At 46.3% G+C, this 24339-nt stretch overlaps 2 protein-coding genes across 6 annotated transcripts in view; one reads left to right on the top strand and one right to left on the bottom strand.

The window, feature by feature from the left end:
• Ift122 (intraflagellar transport 122) overlaps positions 1 to 9059 on the bottom strand; it is a 73457-nt gene extending 64398 nt beyond the window's left edge. For all 3 annotated transcript variants that reach the window (XM_041643314.1, XM_041643305.1, XM_041643294.1), the window contains exon 1: positions 8925 to 9059. In XM_041643314.1, the coding sequence (XP_041499248.1) occupies positions 8925 to 8965 (41 nt within the window). In that variant the 5' untranslated portion in view covers positions 8966 to 9059. The remainder of the gene's footprint in view (positions 1 to 8924) is intronic.
• A 142-nt stretch (positions 9060 to 9201) lies between these two features.
• Positions 9202 to 20750, top strand: Mbd4 (methyl-CpG binding domain 4, DNA glycosylase). 3 transcript variants are annotated; one of them, XM_041643266.1, is made up of 8 exons: positions 9202 to 9487; positions 11482 to 11703; positions 12441 to 13219; positions 16175 to 16246; positions 16330 to 16464; positions 17140 to 17289; positions 17656 to 17759; positions 19035 to 20750. In XM_041643266.1, the coding sequence occupies exons 1-8, from the start codon at positions 9402 to 9404 to the stop codon at positions 19110 to 19112; spliced, it is 1626 nt and encodes a 541-aa protein (XP_041499200.1). In that variant the 5' UTR covers positions 9202 to 9401; the 3' UTR covers positions 19113 to 20750. The 3 variants fall into 3 exon arrangements, with proteins under 3 accessions (XP_041499200.1, XP_041499194.1, XP_041499211.1); XM_041643260.1 differs by having other exon boundaries at positions 9204 to 9487; positions 16172 to 16246; positions 19035 to 20748; XM_041643277.1 differs by lacking the exon at positions 9202 to 9487 and adding an exon at positions 9549 to 9921 and having other exon boundaries at positions 16172 to 16246; positions 19035 to 20749.
• The last annotated feature ends 3589 nt before the right edge of the window (positions 20751 to 24339 follow it).

Raw genomic sequence — 24339 nt, 5'->3', positions numbered from 1 at the left:
AAAAGAAATCAGGGTTGGAGACATGGCTCAGAGGTTAAAGAGCACTGCTGTTCTTCCAGAGATGGAGTTCAATTCCCAGCTATCACATGGTGGCTCACAATCATCTGTAATGAGATCTGGTGTCCTCTTCTGGCCAGTAGGCATGCATGCAGGCAGAACACTGTATACATAATAAAATAAGTCCTAAAAATAAATGAAAGAAACACACACACACACATGCACACGTTCAGAGGGGAAAAAAATCAAGTCTGTAGTGAACACAGGTCCTTTTTTTCCTTATCAGTATTCCCTGACAGAGGAGTAGAGATTTCCACAGCATTCCCATGTCATCTAGAGGTGATTTACAGCATAATGGTAGCTCTAGGTCCTCTCAAAGTTCCCACGCAGACATCACGCTGTATGAAAGGGAGACTTGGAGCATCTGTCAGTTTGGTACCTTTGGAGTTCCTGAAACAACTCTGCCATGGGAATGAAAGGACAAACGACTCTGCTTATAGGTAACACCACGGTTCAGCTGGGCAGGAGCTGAACACAACCAACCAGGGCCTCTGAAGCCTGGGCTCCTAACCATCATACTGCACTGCCTCTACTGGCCTGGATGACTGCCAAGCATGTCAAATGTTTCCCTGAATGTTTTCCCAGCAGCTGACATTTATTGAGCACATGTGTTGCTGTGTACAGGATACAGTTTAAATGCTCAATTGTTTAAGTTCTCTCAACCTCACAACCCTAAGCCTACCCTGCAGATAAGAAAACTGCAAAGTTAAATGACTTGCCTGAAAGCGAAGTGCTGCAGGGGAGAGGTGAAGCCAGGGTTCCCATCCCAGCAGCCCAGCCTTAAAACCCATGTGTCAACCTTTCCTCAGTCTTCACTATCGCTGTTAGTATGTATCATGGTCGATGAAGTAATTCACAAGGTTTTCTTGCCTTCTCATAAGCCCCCTTCAAAAGTATTATCATTTACTGAAGGCAATCCATGTAGAATTTGGAAAGTAACTTACAAATAATAACTGTATATACGGTACAATATATTTATATAATATATAAATATGTAGTCTGTATTGCAGAAAGTTAATTAATGTGTCTTATCGTTTACCACAAAGACATTAAAAATGTATCCTTCCCCTCGTGTTCTCTGGCCACCACCTCCCTTCCCCACCCTCGTCTGCAGTTTTGGTATTATTTTATTTACTTCTTGTGTCTTTGAGTGTGGGGGCAAGCGAGTCAGAGGACACCTTTCCAGAATCGGTTCTCAAGTTCTACCGTGTTGAGGCAGAGGTTCTCTTGTTTCTGCTGTGTGGTGTATTAATTACACCATGGGATGTGTTACACCATGTGGTATACTCCAGGCCCGTGAACTTTAGGTGACTGCCCTGGTCTCACCTTCCGTCTCCCCTCAGGAGCTCTGGGATTACAGACGTATATAACCAAATTCTTTACATGGACTCCAGGGATCAAACGCAGGTCATCAGGCTTGCGTAGTGAGCACTTCCATCTGTGAACCATCTTACCAGCCCTTATTTGTTTTTTGGGGTTTTTTTTGTTTATTTTTTTTTTTTTGAGACATCGATCTCTATATCCCTGGGTGACCTCGTGCTAGCTACTTAGCTCAAGCTGGCCTCAAATGTCAGGCAATCCTCCCATCTCAGACTAGGAAGGACTGGAATTATAGGCAGACAAGCAACAATGCAGCTAGCTTTATACCCTCGGCTCTGGACTCTTCCCTTCTACACATGTGCAGTGAGTACCCTTTCTATGTGTCTGTCTACACACAACATCATACACCACAGGCTACTGACTCCTGGAAGACTCCTTGAATAAAAACTCTTTACACTTGCAGTTGAAAGTCGGGACAGGGAATGTTACCCCACCTGCACACACCATAGTACAACAGAGCAGACAGGGCGAGCCCACGGAGGAACCGGAAACATATGTAGAGGAGCTGTCTTCTGCTGCACAGCTGCCCGACAGAGGCTGAGCAAAGGTAAGCCTGTCTGGCATACTGTGTAGAATTAAATCCTGGCCCAAGTTCTACACTGTTCTTCCTCACTGTTACATGGTTACAGGCCTGGGCTTCCTTGTTCCTAATGTTCTTGACGGGTTTCACATTCAGAGAAGCAAGTGCTAGACTAAAAAGCAGAGGGGAACTGGGACCAAGAAAGCTGGACCTATCTGAATGTCACTCTCAGCTGTAAAACAAGGCAGAGGGCTATCCTCCTAACACCAGGGGTCATGGGCTAGCCTCACATAAAGTGCCTAGCATCTGCGTGTCTTTTGATGAGACATTAGCTTGAACGGCACCTTTCATCTAGTCCTTGGTGGGGCTCCCTTCCTGCCTGTATACGCCTGAGCCAGTCATAATGATTCTTATACCTCTTCTCCAAGGATTATCCGTGCTTGGATTAGTTTTATTTGTTTGTCTTGTTTGTTTGTGGGGCAGGGTCTTATTACTCTGTCCTTTGTAGCCTAAGCTAGCCTTGAACTTATGGTGCTCCTCCTCCCAAATGCTGGATTTGTAGGTGTGAGCCACCTCACCTGGCATTTTTGTTGTTGTTTTTTAAATAGCCTCATATAGCTCAGTCTGGTTCCAAATTCACTGTTCAGTTAATGTGGCTGAGAATGAGAACTCAACTCTTTTTTTTTAAGACTTATTTTATATATATGAGTGTTCTATCTGCATGGACAACTTTATGCCAGAAGAGGGCATCAGACCCCACTACAAATGGTTGAGAGCCACCATGTGGTCACTGGGAATTGAACTCAATACCTCTAGAAGAGCAGCCAGTGTTCTTAATCACTGAGCCATCTCTCCGGCCTGACCTAGAACTTCTGATCTTCCTGCCTCCACTACTCAAGTGCTAGGATTAGCGGTATGTGCCACCACTCTTGGCTTCAGATCATTTTTATTACATTTATTAATTCATTTGGGGAGGCACACAAATGCAGTCCATGGTTCGTGTGTGGTCAGAGGACCACTAATAGGAGTTGGTCCTACCACGTTGGTAGCTGGGATGAAACTCAGGTCATCTGACTTAGCAGCAAGCACCTTTACCTACTGAGCCATCTCAGTTGCAAGTGTGACTCATTTGGGCTAAGCTGAAACAATCCCCTCAGATCCTAAAATGTACTTTCTTAAGTTACATCATACACACCTAATTTGTGATTATGAGTCACCCAACATGGGTGCTGTTCGGGCCACTGGAAGGAAGAGCAGCAATCGTAGTGACGGCGGAGCCAGCTCTCCAGTCCGATGTGACTTCTGCTGTCCTTGGAGCCCAAACATTTCAGTGTCATTCTCAAGCATAGTCTTCTGTGGCTGACTGTGTCATATGTGTCTCCTTAACACAGTCATCTACAACTCGAGGGCAATGACCAAGTTTTACGTAATATGTTAGACCTGGGGGCCTGACAAGTTCTAAATACACTGATCGCAATTGGCAACCTGCCTGGATTTTATGTTTGAGCCACCCCCAGGATTTAATGATATCACAACATCACAGAATCCCCCAAATTGGAAAGCACTCAGACTTTGTCTTGTATTCTAACGCCCACCCAGGACAAATGTTCTCTCCACATGGCCACCTAGCCTTAGCCAGTACACTCCAGGGTTTGGAGGCTTGCTGTCCATTGGTGCTCTGGTGCCACCATGGCAGCCTCTCTCCCAACATGTCCTCCTGTATGAAACAGATAAACTGTCGAATCTGCATGATGAGATTTCACTGCTGAGAGATGGGAGGGGAGCCCTGCCAACTGTCCTCTACGGACTCAAGTCCCAAGGTGCTCTTCAAAGCCACACAAGCCACACACGCTACCTTGTTTACTGCTTTGGGGTTGCTTTTATTTTTGTTTATTTGTTGTGCCTAGATGAAACTCAAGGTTTCCCTTCACTTTTTTGAGACAAGCTCTCTACTGGGCTGGAGATCTGAGTAGCAGGAATTTGCAATCTCAGACAAATTATATCACTTCATTACATTTTTAATGTGGTGCTAAGAATGCTTGGCCTCACACATGCTGCACAAGCTCTCTACCACTGAACCATACCCCCTGCTTCCTCAATCTCAATAGCTCTCAATGCTAGCTAGCCTGCCCAGAATAAGATGGGCTAGCCTATAGAAGGATTGTGGTTGAGATGAACCTAAAGTAGCATATTTAAGAGAGAAAGAAAAACAGAAGTTCAGAAATAAAAGATAAGAGAGAATTTAAAGGTTGGAAGATAATTCATTTGGTAAAGTGCTTGCTGAGCAAGCCTGGGGACGTGAGTTCAGGTCCCCAATATTCCATGTAAAACCTGAGCATGACAAACCAATACTTGTAACCCCAGCAATGGAGACATGGAAACAGGCAGATCCTGGGGCCTGATAGCTAGCTAGTTTAGCTTAAATGGTTCATTTCAGAGTCAGTGATGATATTTTATCTCAAAATAATAATAAGGAGGAGGAGGAGGTTGGGGGCTGGAGAGAGAGCTCAGTATTTAAGAGCACTCACTGCTTTTGCAGAAGACATGGATTCCCAGCACCCACATGGTGGCTCACAACTGTCTCTAACTCCAGTTCCAGGGGCTCTGCTGCCCTCTTCTGGTCTCTGCAGATGCCAGGCACTTAGGTGGTGCACAGACATACACACAGGCAGAATATCCACATACATAACATAGAAAATAAATAATAAATAAAAATAAGGTGGAAAAAATAGAAGAAAATACCCAATGTCAACCTCTGACCTCTTCATGTGCACACCCAGGCAAGGACATCTGCATACACACGTGCACACACATACCACATACATGAAGAAACAGAAAAAGGGAGGGAGAGAGGGAGGAGGTGGAGAGAATCAGTTGAGAAGGGTCTTTGGGTAGGGAAATGGAATCTTTGGCTCAGCTCCAAAACACAAATCTGAATGTTAGCAAGCCTAGAGGGAAGGAGGCCAGGGGACCACCCAGCAAAATGCACAGTTTGACATGAAAGGGGTCACTCTGGGTTCATGTGGAGCAGAGCCACAGAATCACAGCAACAGGTCCTGATTGAGTTCTGCTGCTGGGTCAAAGTCCGACCAGAAGCAAAAACGCACAGCAGGAGCCTATGGCAGGCTGGGGGGGAGGGGGGAGGGGGGAGGAGGGCGGGGACCTGGGAGGGGGCAGTGAATCAAGGGCATCTGGAACTGCTGGATTCCCTATCTAGGTGATAGTTTTGTTCTGTTTCCTTCCATTCCACTGGCTGGCAATGTAGCTATCATCAGGCTGCTGGTCTACAGAACCTCTGTACCTCCTATTCTTTCAAACCTGTAATAGCCAGATAAGCAGTCTTCACAGGTCAATCACTCACTTGGTTTGTCATTCATGCACACACACATCTATTCACCAAACAGTAACAGGCTCCAGAAACATTAGGAAATGAAATACAGCCATTGCTTTTGCACAGTTTCTAGACTTCTGGGCTAAACAGATTAAAAAATAACTCTCACACCCAACAGACTCTAAGTACCACAAGAGCAGAATGAACCAAATTCTGTGCCAGGGGTTGGGAACAGAGCAGATCAGACTGCATTTGACCAGCAAATGTTTTGTTTGGCCCACATGGTGTTTTACTTTGTTTTTTCTAATTAGGTGCCAACATCTAAAAATTAGGACATTTCACATTTAAAACGCAGATTCCGAGCTTCTGGTAAAAATGGGAAGATCTGCACACACCAGGCCAAATTCCTACGCAGTGGTAATTGGCAGGAGCAGAGCAGCAGCTGCCCCTTTCGTGCAGAACGGGAGCCTTCCAGTTTGCCATAGTCCCTGCCACTCCCTATTGCTCTCTGACACAGAAGCCAAGTGCTTGGCTGCCAATTATTGCCAGTTTGTGCTGTGGGTGCTCTTTTCTGTGTACTGGCTTTTGTTTTTTGAGAAAGCCACTATAGGGTCTCACTACGTAGCCCTGGCTGTCCTGGAACTCACTTTGTGGACCAGGCTGGCTTCAAACTCACAGAGATCCACCAGCCTTTGCCTCCTGAGTGCTGGGATTAAAGGTGTGCGCCACCACCACCCTGGCTGTGGGTGCTCTTACACTAGAGGGAAGAGAAAGTAATAAACTATGCTATTACCCCAGCACTGCTGAGGCTGCCCAGAAACCCAGGACCAGCCTGGACTACAGGAGACCCTGTCTCAAAAAAGCAAGACCAAAAGCATTTGTTTAATGTTTAAAATTCTATTTAATTGGGGGCATGTGTAGTACCAAGAGCTTCTGGCCAAAGGGACACCTAGCAGGAGTTGGTTCTCTCCTTTTACCATATGAGCTCTAGGGGTCAAAGTCAGACCATTAGGCTTGCGAGCACCCTGCTGCTCACCTCCAAAAGGGTTTTATTCAAATGAAAGACACTGGCAAAGTGACATGTTTCAAGCCGGGTGCAGAAAGGCCTTCAAGCAATAGAAGTTCCCTCTATTTAAGATGTAAAGAAGTAAGCCTGTTCACATACTTGCCTGGCTGAATTAAAGGTAGAGGCTGAAAGAACTGGCTTGGGGGCTGGAGAGATGGCTCAGAGGTTAAGAGCATTGCCTGCTCTTCCAAAGGTCCTGAGTTCAATTCCCAGCAACCACATGGTGGCTCAACCATCTGTGATGAGGTCTGGTGCCCTCTTCTGGCCTTCATGCATACACACAGACAGAATATTGTATACATAATAAATCAATAAATATTTTTTTAAAAAAAGAAAAAAAAAGAACTGGCTTTTGGGATGGGGCAGCCTGAGCTGGCAAGCTGGCTCCATCTCACACTCATCTCCCTACCCTCCCTACACTTCAGGCTTCTTGCTGCAAACTGGAGGTAATTCCAGTTGCCTCCCTCAGAGCCGCTGTGAGGAGAAAAACGAGGTAAAGGATACAAAGTTCTTCGGTAGTGCCTGGAACCAGTCAGCATTAGCTGCTCCGTGTGCAAGCTCCTCCAAAGCGAGCCCTGGGGGAGGTTTAGGACCTCAGTGTCACACACAGCAAGGCCTCAGGACAGACAGCGTGGTGTGATGATGAACAGAACCTCTAGGAAGAATCTGATTCCGGCTGAGAACTAGTCAAATAAGCCAGGATTTCCCAAAGTGCTTTCCTGGCTGATGAATTTTGGTGCGAAAATAGAGTAGACAGCAAACAGCATTGAATTATGAAGGTGGCAAAGTTGCTCTACTGTCATTCTCTTCTATAAAACTTTTTACTATTTATTTACTTTGGCTTTCAAGACAGGGTTTCTCTGTGTAGCCCTGGCTGTCCTAGAACTTACTCTATAGACAAGGCTGGCCTCGAACTCTGAGATCTGCCTGCCTCTGCCTTCAGGGGATTAAAGGTGTTGTGCACCACTGCACCCGGGCATTTTCACTATTCATGTGTAATAGTGTGTGTGTGCAGATGCTGAGGGGTACACATGTCACGGCGCTGGAGTGGAGGTCAAGGAACAACTTTGGAGAGCTGGTTCTCTCCTTCCACCAGGTTCCATCCCTGGGCAGCGAGTGCCTGTGCCGATGAGGCATTTTCCCAATCCAATTTCTTTTGTCTTTTGAGAATAAATCTCATAAAGTCCAGGCTGGCCTTGAACTCGCTGTGTAGCTGAGAATGACCTTAAACTCCCAATCCTCCTGCTTCCTCCCCCAGAAGTGCTGGGGTTACAGGCTTCGATCCAACTTTCTTTCATCCTTTTTCAAACTATTTGTATTTGCCCGTGTGTAATGTGTGTGTGTCAGTATATAAATGCATGAATAAACACACATGTGTGCATGTGGTCTGCAGAGGCCAGCCGGTATCAGGTGTCCTCTCTTCTTCCCTTAACCTGCAGGCCCCTTCCCCAGCTAAGCTGGTGGCTAGCAAACCCCATCAATCATCCTGTCTTGATTCCCCTCTGCAGCAGTACTGGCTTGCATAGGACCACACCTGGCTTTTATGGAGATGCTAGGATTAGAACTCTGGTCCTCATGCTTGTGTAGGAAGTACTCGTTCTAAACTGCTAAGTCCCTTTTCATACTTTCTAATCAGGACAATGTCTTTTGTGATGCTCATCTTACAGGCCTCTCTGACCTTACATGGGAATGTCCCACCTGAGACACAGTGGATCAGCGTAAACAGTTCAGCTCAGGCAGAAACACTCCCTTTTAACAGTACCTAGATGCAAGCTACTCACACTGTTACGTTTGTCTCTGCTCAAACGTTATAGTTATTGCACTTGGGACAAATGATAATGATTTTTCATATATGGAATAATTTTCTGCATAAAACCATGTTTAAATAAAAGTGCGGTAGGCTAAACATGGTAGCGCACTCCTTTAATCCCAGTACTGGGGAGGCAGAAGCAGACAGATCACTGTGAGATCAATGCCAGTCTGGTCAACATAGTGAATTGCAGGTCAGCTAGAGCTTTAAAGTGAGACCTTATCTCAAAAAACAAGTGAAGAAGCCGGGCAGTGGTGGTGCACGCATTTAATCCCAGCACTCGGGAGGCAGAGGAAGGCAGATCTCTATGAGTTCGAGACCAGCCTGGTATACAAGAGCTAGTTCCAGGACAGGCTCCAAAGCCACAGAGAAACCCTGTCTCGAAAAAAACAAAACAAACAAACAAAAAAAAAAACAAGTGAAGAAACCGAAAAATATATCATGTAACCAAAATTTGGGCACTTGGAAAATGTATCAAAGGTTAGGAAGTTTAGAAAACACACTGGTGAGAAAAGTTCGGAGGGATTTTGAGAAGAGAGGAGCAAGACTAGACGGTGAGGACTTATAAACCGCGCCAGCAGACTGCCACCCTCAGGTGGTCCCCAAGCCCACTCCAGGAATCTCTGTTTCAAGGAGAAAGACCTTTGGGGAGTTGAAGGTGCAGCATCAGAATGCTGGGCCCAGGCCGCAGGCCCGTTGCCATAGCAACACGCCGGCTCCCGCCGCCTCCCCCACCATCCCCGAGCGTCCCGCTCCTCACCACTGCTCCACTTTGTCTCTCCACGTCAACACAGCCCTCATCGCGGCTTCCCTCACGCCTCGGGCCCCTCCTCCCTGACTCGACAGCAACAGGCTTCTCTCAGCAAACTACTCGGGCTACCTGCGCTACCCTTAGCAACGCACATGCGCAATGGACCGCGCGTGAGTTCACAGAGCTCCAAGTGCGCAAGTCCAAAAGGGAGGCTGGCTCCTCAGCTGAAGCGCGCAGCGCGCAGGGACGCAGGAGGCGGACGCAGGAGGCGGAAGCGGAAGTATGACGCTAGTGACCGGTCACGGAAGATGGGTGGGGCGGGGCGTTTAGCCAGGCCATGGCGGCTGGCGGGAAAGCAGCAGTGGGGACTGACGGATTCTCCCGTCCGTCTTTGGATTCCAACCAGTGTTTTGTGCTGTGTTCAAGTTCCACCCCGCCTCTCGGCCTGGAGCTGCAGCTGCAGCTCGGTGGACCAGAGCAGCAAAGATGGAGACCCCAAACCTTGGGGACAGCTCAGCCCCCTTCAGCACCCCCAGAGAGAGCCTAGTTCCAGATCCGCCTTGGGACCTCTGGCAAGTTGTTAACCCCTCTCGAGCCTCTCTGTAGAATGGAAACAGGAGAATCGCTCTTGTGTGGGTGTTTCTACCCCACTGTGGGAACCCTTGGGTGTCCCCGTCCCCGATTCCTTGGCCGAATTGACCGGGGAGCTCGGAGGACAAGGGATGTTTTGTGATGCAAGCAGGTTAGCCTAGGTCGGAAGTGGGAGCCTCAGAAACAGTCGTAGGAAAAGTCGCAAAGGAAGCAGCTATTGTATCGGGACTAAAATTTGCATGTCTCAAATGTTGGCCGCTCAAAACAGTCTTGAGGTCTGGGCATTTAACTAACTTGGTAGAGTGCTTACCTAGTATACACGAAGCCGTGGGTTGGATCGGCAGCGCCGAATACCCGGACGTGGTGGTACAGGCTAGTGGAGGCAGGAGGATCAGAAGTAGAAGATGAGTCTCAGGTACGTGGTGGGTTCAAGGCCAGCCTGGGGTGCATAAGATTCTGTCTTAAAAGCAAACAACAGCAGCAAAACCTTTTTTAAAAAATTATTCCTTTTAACAGATGGAGAAAGGAGATTTTGAGCCCAAAGAGTCTTTCTCTTGGAAGGTCAGCTGATAATAAATGGCAGAGCTGGCTTTTCCACCCAGTTTGTTAACCTAAGAGTTTGTGGTGATTCCTCCATATTTCAGTTACTCTCTCTAAGATCTTTCTAGCTGAGCCAGGCAGTGGTGGTGCACGACTTTAATCCCAGCACTCAGGGAGGCAGAGGCAGGCCAATCTCTGTGAGTTCGAGACCCGAGACCAGCCTGGTCTACAGAGTGAGTTCCAGGATAGCCAGAGACACTCGGAGAATCCTTGTCTCAAAAAGCTAAAAAAAAAAAAAAAAAAAATTCTCTAACTGCTATTAACCCCAAATTCCATCAGGTGCCGTTGTTCTAACCGTGGTCAGTCATTAGTTCTTGCTTAGTTTCCCTGTTTAAAGGAGGCAGATTAGGTTAAATGGTCTCCCTAGAGACTCATTCACTTTCTTTTTTAAAGATTTATTTTTATTCACGTGTGTCTTTGAATATGTACACAGGTGTTGGTGGAGACCAGAGGAGAGGGTCAGACCTAGAGTTGCAGGCTGTGAGGAGCTGCCTGATGTGGCTGCTGGAACTGAACTGGAGTCCTCTGGAATATGCTCGTCACCACTGAGCCATCTCTCCAGACCCTCCCTCTCCTTTTAAAATGTATAGTTTAGTGATTAAGATACCCTGTTCTCAAGGCTGGAGATAGAGCTCAGTGGTTAAGAGCCCTTACTGCTCTTCCATGGGACCTGGGTTTGTTCCCAGCACCCACAGCCCAGGCTCACAACCACCTGTAACCCAGCTCCAAGAGCTCCAGCCCCCTCTGGCCTCAGCACCTGCCTGGACATGGTGCCCATATCCTCCTCTAAAGGGGGGAGCGATACACTGTACTGAAGGTTTTATACGTATCCCCCCCATAATAGCATGGGGAGAAGTACTTGATCACAGTTCTGCAGGCATGGGTTCTGGTATTAGTTCTGCAAGTGATTGGATTTCATTATCACACAATTTGTCAATAAGACTAAGTTTTAACCTCACAAAGTGATGAGAATCAAGACCAAAAGATTTGGAAGTTCTTGCCAGAAGTCATGTGCCTGGGGGTGGGGTGGGGTGGGGCGGGGTTAACACTGTTTTATGAAAGTTGCTCTTCTTGTTGGCAGGAGAGGGCCGATCAGTTTAAGCAGTGCTGATCTCAGGTGAATGTCAGGTACCAGCTGTTATCAGAAACCTTTTATAGTAGCCCTACTGCATGATTACCAAACAATTAAAAAAAATGTTATCTTCTTCAACTGTTACTGTGCAGAGAGTCCTTTGGATCTCACTCTGTAGACCAGCCTGGCCTCAAACTCACTGAGATCTGCCTGACTCTGCCTCCCAAGTGCTGGGGTTAAAGGCCACCACCTGGCGTAAAAGATATTTGAAATGAGTTCATCACTTGGGCTTTGTTTTTCCAGCAAGGAGGATGTAGCCGCTGGACTGGGAAGAACAGAAGACGGAAAGGAACCGGTGATAAGCAGCGAGGGTAGCCCCCTTCCCCAGGAACCTGCTGCTGCTACTCAGTGTAACGGTCTTGCAGAGACAGAACGCCATGAGCCCCTCGTGTGTGGATGGGAGAGAATTGTGAAGCAAAGGCTGTCTGGGAAAACTGCAGGCAGATATGACGTATACTTCATCAGGTGAGCACTCAGGAGGAAACAAGTACAGCCCAGTGGATTTTGTCCGTAATAGGAACATTAGTAAGAATCTTGGGTTTATGAACTGGGGAATGGCTCAGGGAATAAGGCACTTGCCAAGCAAGCATGAGACCTGGGTTCAGATCCCCAGAACCCATCTAAAAGGCTGAGTAGGTATAGCAGCTGCCTGTAACCACAGCCCTCAGGGCCAGAGAATGGATCCTCAGGGAAAGCTGACCAGCTAGACTAACTGGGATTGGTGAGCTCCGGGTTCATTGAGAAAGACTGTCTCAAAGTGGAGAGTGAGCACAGACACCTAGTTTTAACTTTAGGCTTCCACATGCACAGGTACACATGAAAATGCTCAGACACACACACACATACGCCACACTCACATACATTTTTAAAAGCTTGTTATAAACCATTATTGTTCCTTCAGTGTCACTGGTTAGCTTTATCAAGTGATTTGGGAACAGTCACATATACATGTTGTTGATCCTGCTCCCAATGGCTAATGATACATTTGGATTTAAGCTATATTTGTATGTTGATTTTATATTGTCATAGAGAAATCTATAGAAAAAGAGCCATTGATCACTTTTTGTTACTTTAAAATGGCAAACAGCTTTGGTGACATTTAGAAACTATTAATTGGAAATCCGAAATGTGGTTCAGTTCTTTTTAAAAGTCACTCCTATTTATTAGCATAAGTTTCCTTTCTTTTTTTTTTTTTTTTTTAGCCCACAAGGACTGAAGTTCAGATCGAAGCGTTCACTTGCTAATTATCTTCTCAAAAATGGAGAGACTTTTCTTAAGCCTGAAGATTTTGATTTTACTGTGCCGTCTAAAGGGGACATCAGATCCGATTATAAAGACCAAAGCTTGGTAGCTCTGACGTGGCAGCAGTCACAGCAGCCAGAGGAAAGCAGCATCTCACACCATAACCTCAGGACACGAAGCAAGTTGCAAACCCACGTGTTGCCTTCACCCAGTGGTAATTCAGAGACCCCAGGTAGCCGCAGACTGTCCAACTCCAGAAAGCCCAAAAGAAACGCAGCTGTTTTGAAAGGAATTGGAAGTGAGAAAACCAAACAAAGGTGCAGGAAGAGTCTCTCGGATTCTGCGCGAAGTACCAGAAAAAGAGAATCTGTGGTTCAGAAAGCAGGCGCTGAAAGTGAGCTGGTTCCACCGGAATGTCTGTGCCCTGCAGATGCCTGCTCCAGCCAAGGGACTGTCAGCGTGGCTGGGGAAGAGAAGGGCCTGGGTACAGAAAAGCCACCGAGTCCAGGGTCAGATCTTCATCCCACACAAGTAGCTTCTGGCATCACAAACAAATTGCATTCAACGGAAGAAGCAGGTGATAAGAACCGTGAGCAAATTTTTTTAGAAGCAGAGGAAATGAGATCGAAGGGAGACCGAGAGGGGGAGGCGCATTTGCATATCGACGTTTTACAGGGTGACTCTGAAATGCCCGGCTGCTCCCAAGCCAAGAAACGCCTTACTTCTGAGACACTCCGAGGTACTTGGCTGTGTGGTAACCAGTTTACCTTCCCGGAGCTTGTACTCCTTTCCCTGGGTGTGGGTGAGAAAGAGACTGTAGTGAAGAAGAGCCCGATACGTTCTCCCAGTTGATCCCAACTCTGCCCTCTCTAAGGGATTTTTGGGCACAGGGTTCCATGACTCCCAGGCTAGCTTGGGTCTCACTGTAGCTGAAGATAACTTTGAAATTATGTCTTCTTGTCTCTGCCTGGTGGGTGCTAGGATTAAAGGCATGTGTCCCGATGCTACTATTTTAATGCAGTGCTGGGCATGGGCCCCAGGCCTGATGCATGGTAGTCAAGCACTCTATCAGCTGAGTCACATCACCTTCCCTAACTGGTCTTTGAGCTAGCTGGTCTGGTCATCGAGCCCTTATTGTGGCAGAGAGGGACGCGACTGGCTACAACCATGGTGCCCAGCAAAGGCAGGACAGTGGCAGGATATGGCCGCTCCCACCTCTCCTGGGCAGCAGCTGGGAGATGGAGCTTTCTCCACTTGCCTTCCTCTTTCTAGACAGCAATCTCTAGACTGTAAGGAAAATTAAAAGGCTTCTCTAAAGAATGTAGGTAAGACTCCTTTTATACATAAACTGACCAAGAGTGGTCAGCATCCTCCCGCCCCTCCTGTAATGCTGATGTGTGATTCCAATTTAATCCCATCTTATATCACAGTCTTTTTATCTCCTGTTACGGCCTGATGCTTCTCTAAAAGGCCTGGGAGCTCTCAATAATTCAAAAGTGTAATTGCTTTTAGTTCATGTATTATTTGTTCTGTGCTTTTCCCACAGAGTCGGGGCTTGGCAGTTTTGCCTATACAATGCCACAGTGAATAATAGATAAAAAGATCTGAGCATCTCTGGGTTATTCATTATGCCACAGCAGCAATAATGAATAACTCCCTTAAAGAACAGTAATTTTAATTTTACTGAGACTCCGTTGGGGAAACAGGCTGTACAGATTGGTGGAACCAGGGTAACACTTGATTTCTGCTTGCATTTCTGTCCTCTCCATAATGGTGCACCTTCTCTGTGCCTGGGACTGCCGTGTCTTTAACAGGGGATGCCACATGTACCTAGGGAATGGATGAGACTCCTCAGTCTGTGTCCTTTGAGCTTCATAAAGGAAGCATCGGGTCATATGAATTTACTGCTATTATAATGGGCAGGTTAAATATTAGAAGCATCCCCCCTTGACAAATATGAATATATTCAGCTCCTCCTCTACTGAAGTCTAGTTCTCAGTGTAAGGGGAAGTACCATTGGGTTACCAGGTGCCCAGTGGAACAATAATTGCTTGGCTAGAAATATCAAGACAACAGTAAAGGAGACTGGGTAGTGATGTGTAGAAACCCATGAAGAATATCAAGTTTCCATAAGATCAGCTTCCTTTGTTCTGTTTCATAGTTTCTTCTGGGCTTCACCTGCCCAGACTAGAGTAGCAGAAGGCACAGACATCATTATGTGGAGACCTGGATGTTTGTTGCGGTGTTTAGTCAACCCCAGTATCATTTTCTGGCAACTATTTAATTGTTAAGCCTTAGTTTCTGAAAATTTAAGGAATAAGCCTAACTAGTCTCATTTTTTCACATCAAGACAAGAGAAGGCAGCTAGCTAGTGAGATGACTCAGCAGTTCAGAGCAATTCCTGCTCTTCCAGAGGACCTGAGTTCAGTTCCCAGCACCTGTGCCATGTAGCTCCTAACTGCCTGGAACTCCAGCTCCAAGGGGTCTGATGCCCTCTACTGGCCTCCACACATAAATGAAAAATTGGTGTTACATGTCTGTAATCCAAGCACTTGGGCATTAGGTGTAGAAAGATCAGGAGTTCAAGGCCATCCTCAGCTATGTGGCAGATTGAGGTGAGCCTGGACTACATGAGACACTGTATCAAAACAATAACAAAATAATAACTGTGGGGTAAAAATGGGAAGTGAAAAAAGATGTTTTTTTAATATACAAATGTAAGTAAGATGTTATTAACTGATGCTCAGAAGGTGTAGCCAAAGGAGTATGAAGTATGACCATTTAAACTAAGTGACAGTTGTAGAAACTCCAGAGGTCTGATCACATTGGCTAAGATTTTTATTTTGTATTGATGTGGGTGAGTGCGAATTCCACATATGTGTGGGTACCCACAGAGGCCAGAAGAGGATATTAGGTCCCCTAAAGCTGGAGTTACAGGAAGTTGTGAGCCACTCAACATTGGTACTAGGAACTGAACTCTGGCCTTCTGGAAGAGCAGCAAGTAGTCTTAGCTGTTGAACCATCTCTCCAGCCCTAGGTTGGTTTTTTTGAGACAGAAGCCAGGCTGGGCCTTGAGCTCACAGCTCTTCCTCAGCCTCTCCTGGATCTGCCTTTTTGGTAAATACAGCCGCAGAACCTTGAATAGTCTTTCTAACAACCACTGTATCATTTAATTCTATTCTCAGTGTCTGTGTGTGTGTGTGTTCATACATAGACATATGAGTCCATGTTTATAAAATTGGGATCATTTTTAGAATCTTGACTTTTTTTCATTTAGAAGTAAATATCAGTGGAAAATATTCATGATAGAATCTCAAAAGCATTTTAATGGCCATATCATACAAATAGACTAGTATATTCACACTGTTGCAGTTTCCCCTACTGTGAGTTGGCCACGTAAGTCACAGGGCATCAGTAAAGGGGGGGGGGGGCCTTGAGCTAGACTGCCTGGCTTTCCGTTGTTGCTCTCACACTAGCTGAGTGCCCTGGGGCTTATTTAGCATCTTTGTGCCTCAATCTCCTTATGTATAAAGGGAAGGGGATAAGATAGATAAGGCCCAGCTGCCCGGGTGTTTAGGAGAAGTAGACTAATTTGTGTAAGTGCTTATTATGTAACCCAGGCTAACCACAAACTCTATTCTGCCTCACCCTTCCATAAACATAGATTCTCTAAACTGCTTTTTCTTTTCAGAAGACAGCAGTCCACGAACACAAGTAGAAAAAAGGAAAACAAGCCTGTATTTTTCCAGCAAGTACAACAAAGAAGGTACCCACCCTGCCCCAAGCAGTATGGAGGGGGCAACCCAAGTCTTTCATGAGTACAACTTTGACACCCCTATGTTTCTGTAGCTCTTAGCCCCCCACGACGAAAAGCCTTCAAGAAATGGACTCCTCCTCGGTCACCTTTTAATCTTGTTCAAGAAACACTTTTCCATGATCCCTGGAAGCTCCTCATTGCGACTATATTTCTCAATCGGACCTCAGGTTTGTGGGTCATTGTCATCTGTGTCCTGGTGAGGAGGGAGAGAACCAAACTGGTTAAGAGGCCCAAGTTCAAGGTCTGTTTTGAGTTTATGATGTTGGACAAGGCCTTTCCCTTTTAGCCCACAGAACTCTTCACCTATGGGTACATTAGACTGAATGACAGCCAGCATCCTTTTTAATACTGAGGGCCAGGTGGTCATTGGTTTCCACAGAACTCTTCACCTATGGGTACATTAGACTGAATGACAGCCAGCATCCTTTTTAATACTGAGGGCCAGGTGGTCATTGGTTTCCTACTTCTAGATTAGCTTGGGTCTTCAGTGAAGGAGCAGTTAATATTTTCCCGCCTTCTATCCAGCTTGTATTCATTGAATGCATATAGTGGTTATCTGGTGATCTGATTACTTAAAAAATAGGCTTATTTTGGTATAATTTGGACTGGTAATCAAGGAGATTAACAGTGTTGGTATTTGACTCTGTAAGTGGCTACTGGTTCAGGTCATGATTTGACAGTATTAACAAGCAAGGCTGGGGATAGAGGTCCGTGGAACCTTCCCAGCGTACTTAACAAGAAAGCTGTAACAAGGAAGCCCCTGCCTGAAGTCCCCAGATGAGGAACTACCTGGACACAAAGTCAGCCCTTCCCAGACATGTCTGCTGTGGTTTGCTTGCCAGGCAAGATGGCCATCCCTGTGCTTTGGGAGTTTCTAGAGAAGTACCCTTCAGCCGAGGTGGCCCGAACTGCTGACTGGAGGGACGTGTCAGAACTTCTTAAGCCTCTCGGTCTCTATGATCTCCGTGCAAAAACCATTGTCAAGTTTTCAGGTATGGTCCTGTGGCCCCAAAGGAAGAAGCAAATTGTGCCCACTGAAGGCAGCCACACTTTAAACTTTAATGCCCCCAGATGCTCTATTAATTGAGGTCATTTAGCTCAAGCACTAAAGACATTTAAAACAGCCTGCTTGCCCCACACCACAGACTCCTGCTGACCTAAACCATAAATGTTTGCCCAACACCAAAGTAGCCCTCTGCATAGAAGCAGGAAGTCATTTTCTCTGGCTAGCTGGCAAAGCAAAGAGAGTGGTTAGGAGGAGGCAAGTGATAAGGATGCTGGTCCAGAGGGAGGGGTCGTCCTGCCCCGTTACAAGTCTTCCCCGGGGCTGACCACGTGTGTGGGGTGTGTATCTTCAGATGAATATCTGACGAAGCAGTGGAGGTATCCGATTGAGCTTCACGGGATTGGTAAATACGGCAACGACTCGTACCGGATCTTTTGTGTCAATGAGTGGAAGCAGGTAAGCCCACTGCCAGCCATAGCACATCCAGCACATCTGCCTCCAGGGCCAAAGAAATCCACGAGTGTGTCCAAGACGGACGAGACAGGAGCCCTGCTGTAGTCCCTACCAGATTTGCCCTCAGTTTAAGGAGCAGCAGGGGCATGAGGTTATAAACTGTAGGAGGGACTCCTCAGGTCCCGCCCAAGTCCCTTTGCTGTGGCCTCTGCTGACTTGAGCAGTCTGTCACTCCTGACCCTATTGCTGTCTTTTCCTGGCGTGTTCTGTCTCTAACACTGACAGGGTTTCTTCCTGTTAAAAGGAGCCCCTAGTGCTGGGAAGAGATGGCTCAGCTGGTAAAGTGCTTGCCATGAAGAACAAATTCAGATCCCCATAACTTAGGTAAAAGCCAGGCATGGTGGCATGCAACTGCAGTCCCAGCACTGTGGGGTCAGAAACAGGAGGGTGCCTGGAAGCTCCCGGATAGCACAGTCAAAGGCTGTAGATGAGATAGCCTGGCCTGTGTGGTAAGTTCCAGGCCAGTGAGAGAGCCTTTCCCAAACAAAAAGTGGAAGGTAGACCAGAGACATGGCTTAGTGGGTAAATGTGTTTCACAAGCCTGGCAGCCTGTGCTCCATCCCTGGAATCCACATAAGGGTGAAAATAAAGAAGTAACTCTAATTTCTACTCTGACCTTCATAGGCACAACTAATAAAATTTCAACTTTTCCTGAAGGTAGGAAGGTGCCTGAGTCTCATGCCTGTACACACACCAGAAACAGTACGCTCCATAGGAAATGGTCGGGTTTAGAGTGTCTAGTTGACCAGTATCTCCTCATATCTCATACTGGAGGGTGGCATCTGAGTCCTATTATTTGTGCCCAGAACTGGTGTGTTCTGATGGCAGCCTGCAACTGGAGGATACCCAGGCACACTGCCCTCTTGCCCTAACATATTAAATCTGTGAGGTCTGGAGAAACCCACGCTGCAGGGCCACGGTCCTCTTCCTTCACTACCAGAGCTGTCCATGAAGCCTCCCAGGGTCTGTGACGTTCCAAAAGCAGGGAGCTAACACTTGACTCATGGCATCGCTGCCTTCTGCTCCAGGGCTGGGGTAGCTCTGAACTGGAAAGTACTTTGTAAACAATGAAGGATTCCTGTTATGTAAGGCATAATTGTAGACAGTCATGGTTGCTACTGGGTTCAAGTTCTCTGTTTAAGTCAGATACATTATCATGGTAAACTCCCTCACCAACCTTTAAATGTGTCTATGGCTGATATGTTTCTTTTCTTCCAGGTGCACCCTGAAGACCACAAGTTAAACAAATACCATGACTGGCTGTGGGAAAATCATGAGAAATTAAGTCTGTCTTAAACCAGCTGTCTGGAGTTTTCTATTCACTGCTTTGTGCTTCCATCCCTAAGAGCACTGTGTACAGTGAGCTCCCTCCCACAAGTTGATCTTAGTCAATTAGTGTTGTTGACATATTCTTAATGTGAAAAAGTAACTGTTGGGAGCTGGAGAGATGGCTCAGCGGTTGTCCAGAGGTCTTGAGTTCAAGTCGGTGGCTCACAAACCATCTGTACCCTCTTCTGGTGTGCAATCACACATAAGGCAGAACACTGTATACATAATAAATAAATCTTTTTAAAGAAAAGAAAAAGCAACTGATGGGAAATGACCCTAAAAGTGCATTTTGTTTTTCCAGTGATGTACAGTGCGTTGGTGCTGAGAGCCAATTTTCCGCACTCCTGCTGAGGAAAGACTGAACATGTTTTCTCTTCCTGTACAAAGTGGTATTAAGGTATACAACTGTCATATGAAGAAAGAACCTGCCATTCTTATGGATATCACAGTGTCATAGTTTAAATAGTGACACATTTACCTTAGAAAATAAAAACTAAATCGACCAACACATAGTGGTACCCACTGTAATCCTGGCACTCAGGAGACTAAGGCAGAAGGATGGAAAGTTGAGGGCCAGCCTATACTACATAGAGAGGAAAAAAAACAAACAGGGCAGGGTAATAAAGTGGTTCATTAAATAAAGTCACTTGTGCTAAGCCTTATGACCTGAGTCCCATACCTGGGACAACTCCTGTGGGTTGACCTCTGACCTTCACTTGAACTCACATATACATATCACATACATAAGAAAATTTTTAAGAAATAGTCTGGAGAGAGATGGCTCAATAGCTTAGTGTGCTTGCTGCTCTTCCAGAGGACCCAGAGTTCAGTTTTTAGCACCCTCATTGGGCAGCTCACAACAGCTCCTAGAAATCTGACGCCCTCTTCCAGCTTCATTGGTACCTTCGCACGTGTGGCATGTATGTGCATATACATGAAAACCTAACGGAAAAATTAAGTCCTGATTATTAAACACTATTTTAAGATGTAATTTGAAAATCAAATTATGCCTCTCCCCTCTCACAGCAAACATCCGCTCATAATGCATAATATTGCATCCCATTTTTCATTAACAAATTATGTTATGATATATTCAGTACCAGAGATTCACCTATACTAATCATGGTGGTACACTACTATAATCCTAACTTGTGGGAGTTTGGAGAGGGTCATGATCAAGTTCAAGGTCAACCTGGTCTACTTTGTAGTTTCCAGGACAACTTGGGCTATATGGTGAAGTCCTGTCTCAAAACAAAACAAAAAAAACCAAAACCTAAAAAGCCACCAGTGGCACACACAGTAAGAATATGTATATGTATGCACACACACACATATATATTCCTAGCACTTGTAATGCTGAGGCAGGAGGACCACTGAATTCAAGGCAGCCTGGCTTACGTGTGATAGCAGCTTTGGCTGTACATCCAAACCCTGTATAAGAAAAATACAAACTAAAGTTGTTAGACTAAATAAAACTATGTTTGGATAAGTGGCTGGTGGTCCTCTTTAATGGAATTCTTTGAGGTTTTTTTTTTGGGGGGGGGTTGTTTGCTTTTTGAGAAAGGGTTTCTTTGGGTAGCCTCGGCTGTCCTGAAAACCAGCTCTGTAGACCAGACTGGCCTTAGGCACACAGAGATCCACCTGCTTCTCCCAAGTGCTGGGATTAAAGATGTGCACCACCACATTCCATCCCTGGTTTTGTTTTGTTTTGTCTTTTCTTTTTTTTTTTTTTTTTTTTTTTTTTTGGTTTTTCGAGACAGGGTTTCTCTGTGGTTTTGGAGCCTGTCCTGGAACTAGCTCTTGTAGACCAGGCTGGTCTCGAACTCACAGAGATCCGCCTGCCTCTGCCTCCCGAGTAAAGGCATGCGCCACCACCACCCGGCTTGTTTTGTTTTTTTCTGAGACAGGGTTTCTCTGTAGCTTTGGAGCCTGTCCTGGATTTAGCTCTTGCAGACCTGGCTGGCCTCGAACTCACAGAGATCCGCCTGCCACTGCCTCCCAAGTGCTGGGATTAAAGGTGTGCGCCCCCACCACCCGGCTCCCATGCCTGTTTAATGGAATTCTTCAGACCTGATGTACAAATAGGTTTCACAGTATATTGTATATTAGGCAATTAATAAAAATATTTTTATTAAAAAGGTCCCTTGGGCATCATGTGTTCTTGACCACTCACACTGGCTCTTAGGAACTTTGGATTTGACCTTAGCATCCCTGTGAGGATGTAAACATCTGTATGCTTGTGGCTCCATTGCAACTCATTCCCTTAACCCTGGTCTTTTGTAAAACTTCATCTCCTCTCCCAGTTAAGAATGGGACCTTTTTATGTTTAATGCCATTTCCATAACAGATGGTGTAGTATCGTGGTTCTAACCTCGAAACATTTGCCTTAGAAATCACCAAATGAAGTCCTAAATTATTAACTCTTAATTGCCAATTGCCATTCTAAGGTTTAGCTTGAAAATTGAATCTGATGAAGGCAAAGTAAACCAGCTGTCAGAAGCTGTTTGTCGCAAGCTAGCATGTGCCCAGGCAGATGTGCTATGATGCAGACTAGTTGATTTTTCCCCTCTGGTGAACAAGCGGCAGCTGTTACTAGGGATGCTGGGGCTGGAGCGCTGACTCAGCCATGGCAGTAGTCAGGTTCAGTTCCCAGCATCCTCACACAGGAGCACAGGAAGGAGGGGATCTGTTGCCCTCTGGCGCCGGGTACACAGGCAGTGTGCATACATACATGAAAATAATGACACAAAGTGTAAAGAGAGATGCAGTTTGACTGAAGAACAGGAAAGCTGGCCACACCTCCCCTTCCGCTTCACAATAACCCATCACAGCAGCACAGACAAGTGCAGAGTCCTGTGCTGGGGAGAGAGAGGCAAAAAGATGAAAAGGCTCTGTGGAGACCTCCCCGGATGAAAGAGTGGTGCAGACAGCACTGAAAGAGAAGAGAAGGGCTAAGTGTGAGGATGGACACCCAGCACAAGCAGCTCAGAGTATGGAGAAACCTTGACATTCCTAGGCCACAGCTCAGGTTGGGTGGAAGAGCAAAATTCCCAGAAGTCAGCTGGGAAGGAAGGCTGCAGGGCAAGGCCATTTAGAGGCCCCCTCCCTGGTCTCGTTGGAGGGGAGCTCTGCCTGGTTGGTTGCTAGGGTTCCAGGCCTGCCTCTCCCCTTTCAGCAGATAAGATCACCGGGCTTCCATGCCTTTCCTCATATCTCAGAAACCCTGCTGCCTTGTTCTTGTGGCTTTGTAAGTCTAAATGATGTGAGTGCCTCAGTTGTAGAGGGTTAGGAAGATGTTACATCTGGTGAAGGTGGGCCCCAGCACAGAGAACTTTGTTCAAATATTGGTCTTTGTTTTTTAGCATAAAGTTTAGAAATGACTTAGGGGGGCTGGAGAGATGGCTCAGCGGTTAAGAGCATTGCCTGCTCTTCCAAAGGTCCTGAGTTCAATTCCCAGCAACTATCAGGCATGCCACGACATTATTCCGACTACTCAGATGCTTATACAACATGAAATACCACATGGTGGCTCACAGCCATCTGAAATGAGATCTGATGCCCTCTTCTGGCCTGCAGGCAGACACACAGACAGAATATTGTATACATAATAAATAATAAATAAATAAATAAGAAATTACTTAGGGTCAGAGATGTAATTCAACAGTTGTGTTACCCTGGAGTTTTGCACAAGGCCTAGGGCTCAGTGCCCAACAGTGCAAAATAATTTTGTTATTTGATATGATCTTTCCGTGTAGACCAGACTGGCCTCCAACTCACAGAGACCCTCCTGTGTGTCTCATACTTGGCCAAAATAAAATTGTAAGTGTTCAGGTAAGTGGGTTTTGTTTTGTTTTTAGAACATCTGCGGTGCTATACAATTGCTGTCACTAGCTAATCCCAGAACCTTCCCATCACCCAAAAGGAAACCCCATTGTAGTTAACAGCTAATCCTTTCTCCCCACTCATCCCTGGTCACCAGGAGCTGACTGTCTGGAGACTTGCCTATTCTGGCCATTCCATATATAAATAGAACCTGCAGGATGAGGCCTCTTAAGTCTGGCTCCTTTCATTACCAGGAGCCCTCCATGCAGCGCGTGTCAGAACTTCCTGGTCTTTAAATGCACACTCCGTATTTCACCCGCGGGTGGACATTTCAGAGATTTATTATTAGGACTGGTTCCCAGTCTCTGTTTCTGGTTTTGACTTTTTATCATTATTATTTATTTATTTTGATTTTTTGAGACAAGGTTTCTCTATAGCTTTGGAGCCTATCCTGGAACTAGCTCTTGTAGCCCAGGCTGTCCTCGAATTCACAGAGACCCACTAGCCCCTCCTGAATTAATTCTGCTAGAATTAAAGGTGTGTGCCACCACTGCCCAGCTTTGATTTTTAAAGGTAGGTTCTCACTGTGTACCTCTGGCTGGCCTGGAACTCGTCATGTAACACAAACTAGCCTCAAACTTTTGTCTACCCTCCTGCCTGCTTCTGAGCGTTGAGATATAGGCGTGTGCCGCCATAACTGTGGTTCCCGACCATAGCACCCAGTTGTAATACCAAATAGTCTCTCATTAGACCTTGACTGGTTAGGGTTCTCAGCCCTCCAGGACTGTGGGAGTGTAGCGTTCTTTTTAAATGTGAAAAATGAAGCCTAAAGATGGGGCAATCTGTCAGAAAACAGGAAAATGGGGGAATTTTCACTTCAGATTCAGGAGCCTCAGGAAGAATGGGGTATAGGTGTGATTCCTCACACAAGGCACCAACCTGGGGCTAAGTCGTCTTTAACATTCCCAGCTTCCGGGTTTTCTCCCCGCCTGCTTCCAGCACGTGGAAGCGCTCAGCCAATCGGCTCACAGCATCTGTAGTTATGACAACGGGGCTTACTCAGCAACTTGGATTACCTTTTGCAAAACTTGAAACTGATATGCACCAAATGGCTAAACCTGTAGCCTTCTCCACAGCGCCATCTGCAGGAACCCTCTGACTCCCTGCAGCAGAGCCATTAGGAAAGGCTGAAAGCCTCCTTGTGCCGTCTCAGCTCTGCCAGAAGGGTTGCCAGGAGTTCTGGAGAAGGTCACTAACTCTTCCAGGATTCCCATGCCCGGACTTAGCACGAGGAGCAGCCGAGTCCCCTGGCTTGGAATCAGAGCCGGGGCTTTTGTACCTGGGATCCTGCATATTTCTGGGTTGAGCAACA

The sequence above is a fragment of the Microtus oregoni genome, unplaced genomic scaffold, assembly GCF_018167655.1.
Source record: "Microtus oregoni isolate MIOR12 unplaced genomic scaffold, Mior012 000002F_ref0000024, whole genome shotgun sequence".
Taxonomy (NCBI): domain Eukaryota; kingdom Metazoa; phylum Chordata; class Mammalia; order Rodentia; family Cricetidae; genus Microtus; species Microtus oregoni.
The sequence above is the reverse complement of the archived record's forward strand: the minus strand, read 5'-3'. Positions and strand labels throughout refer to the sequence as shown.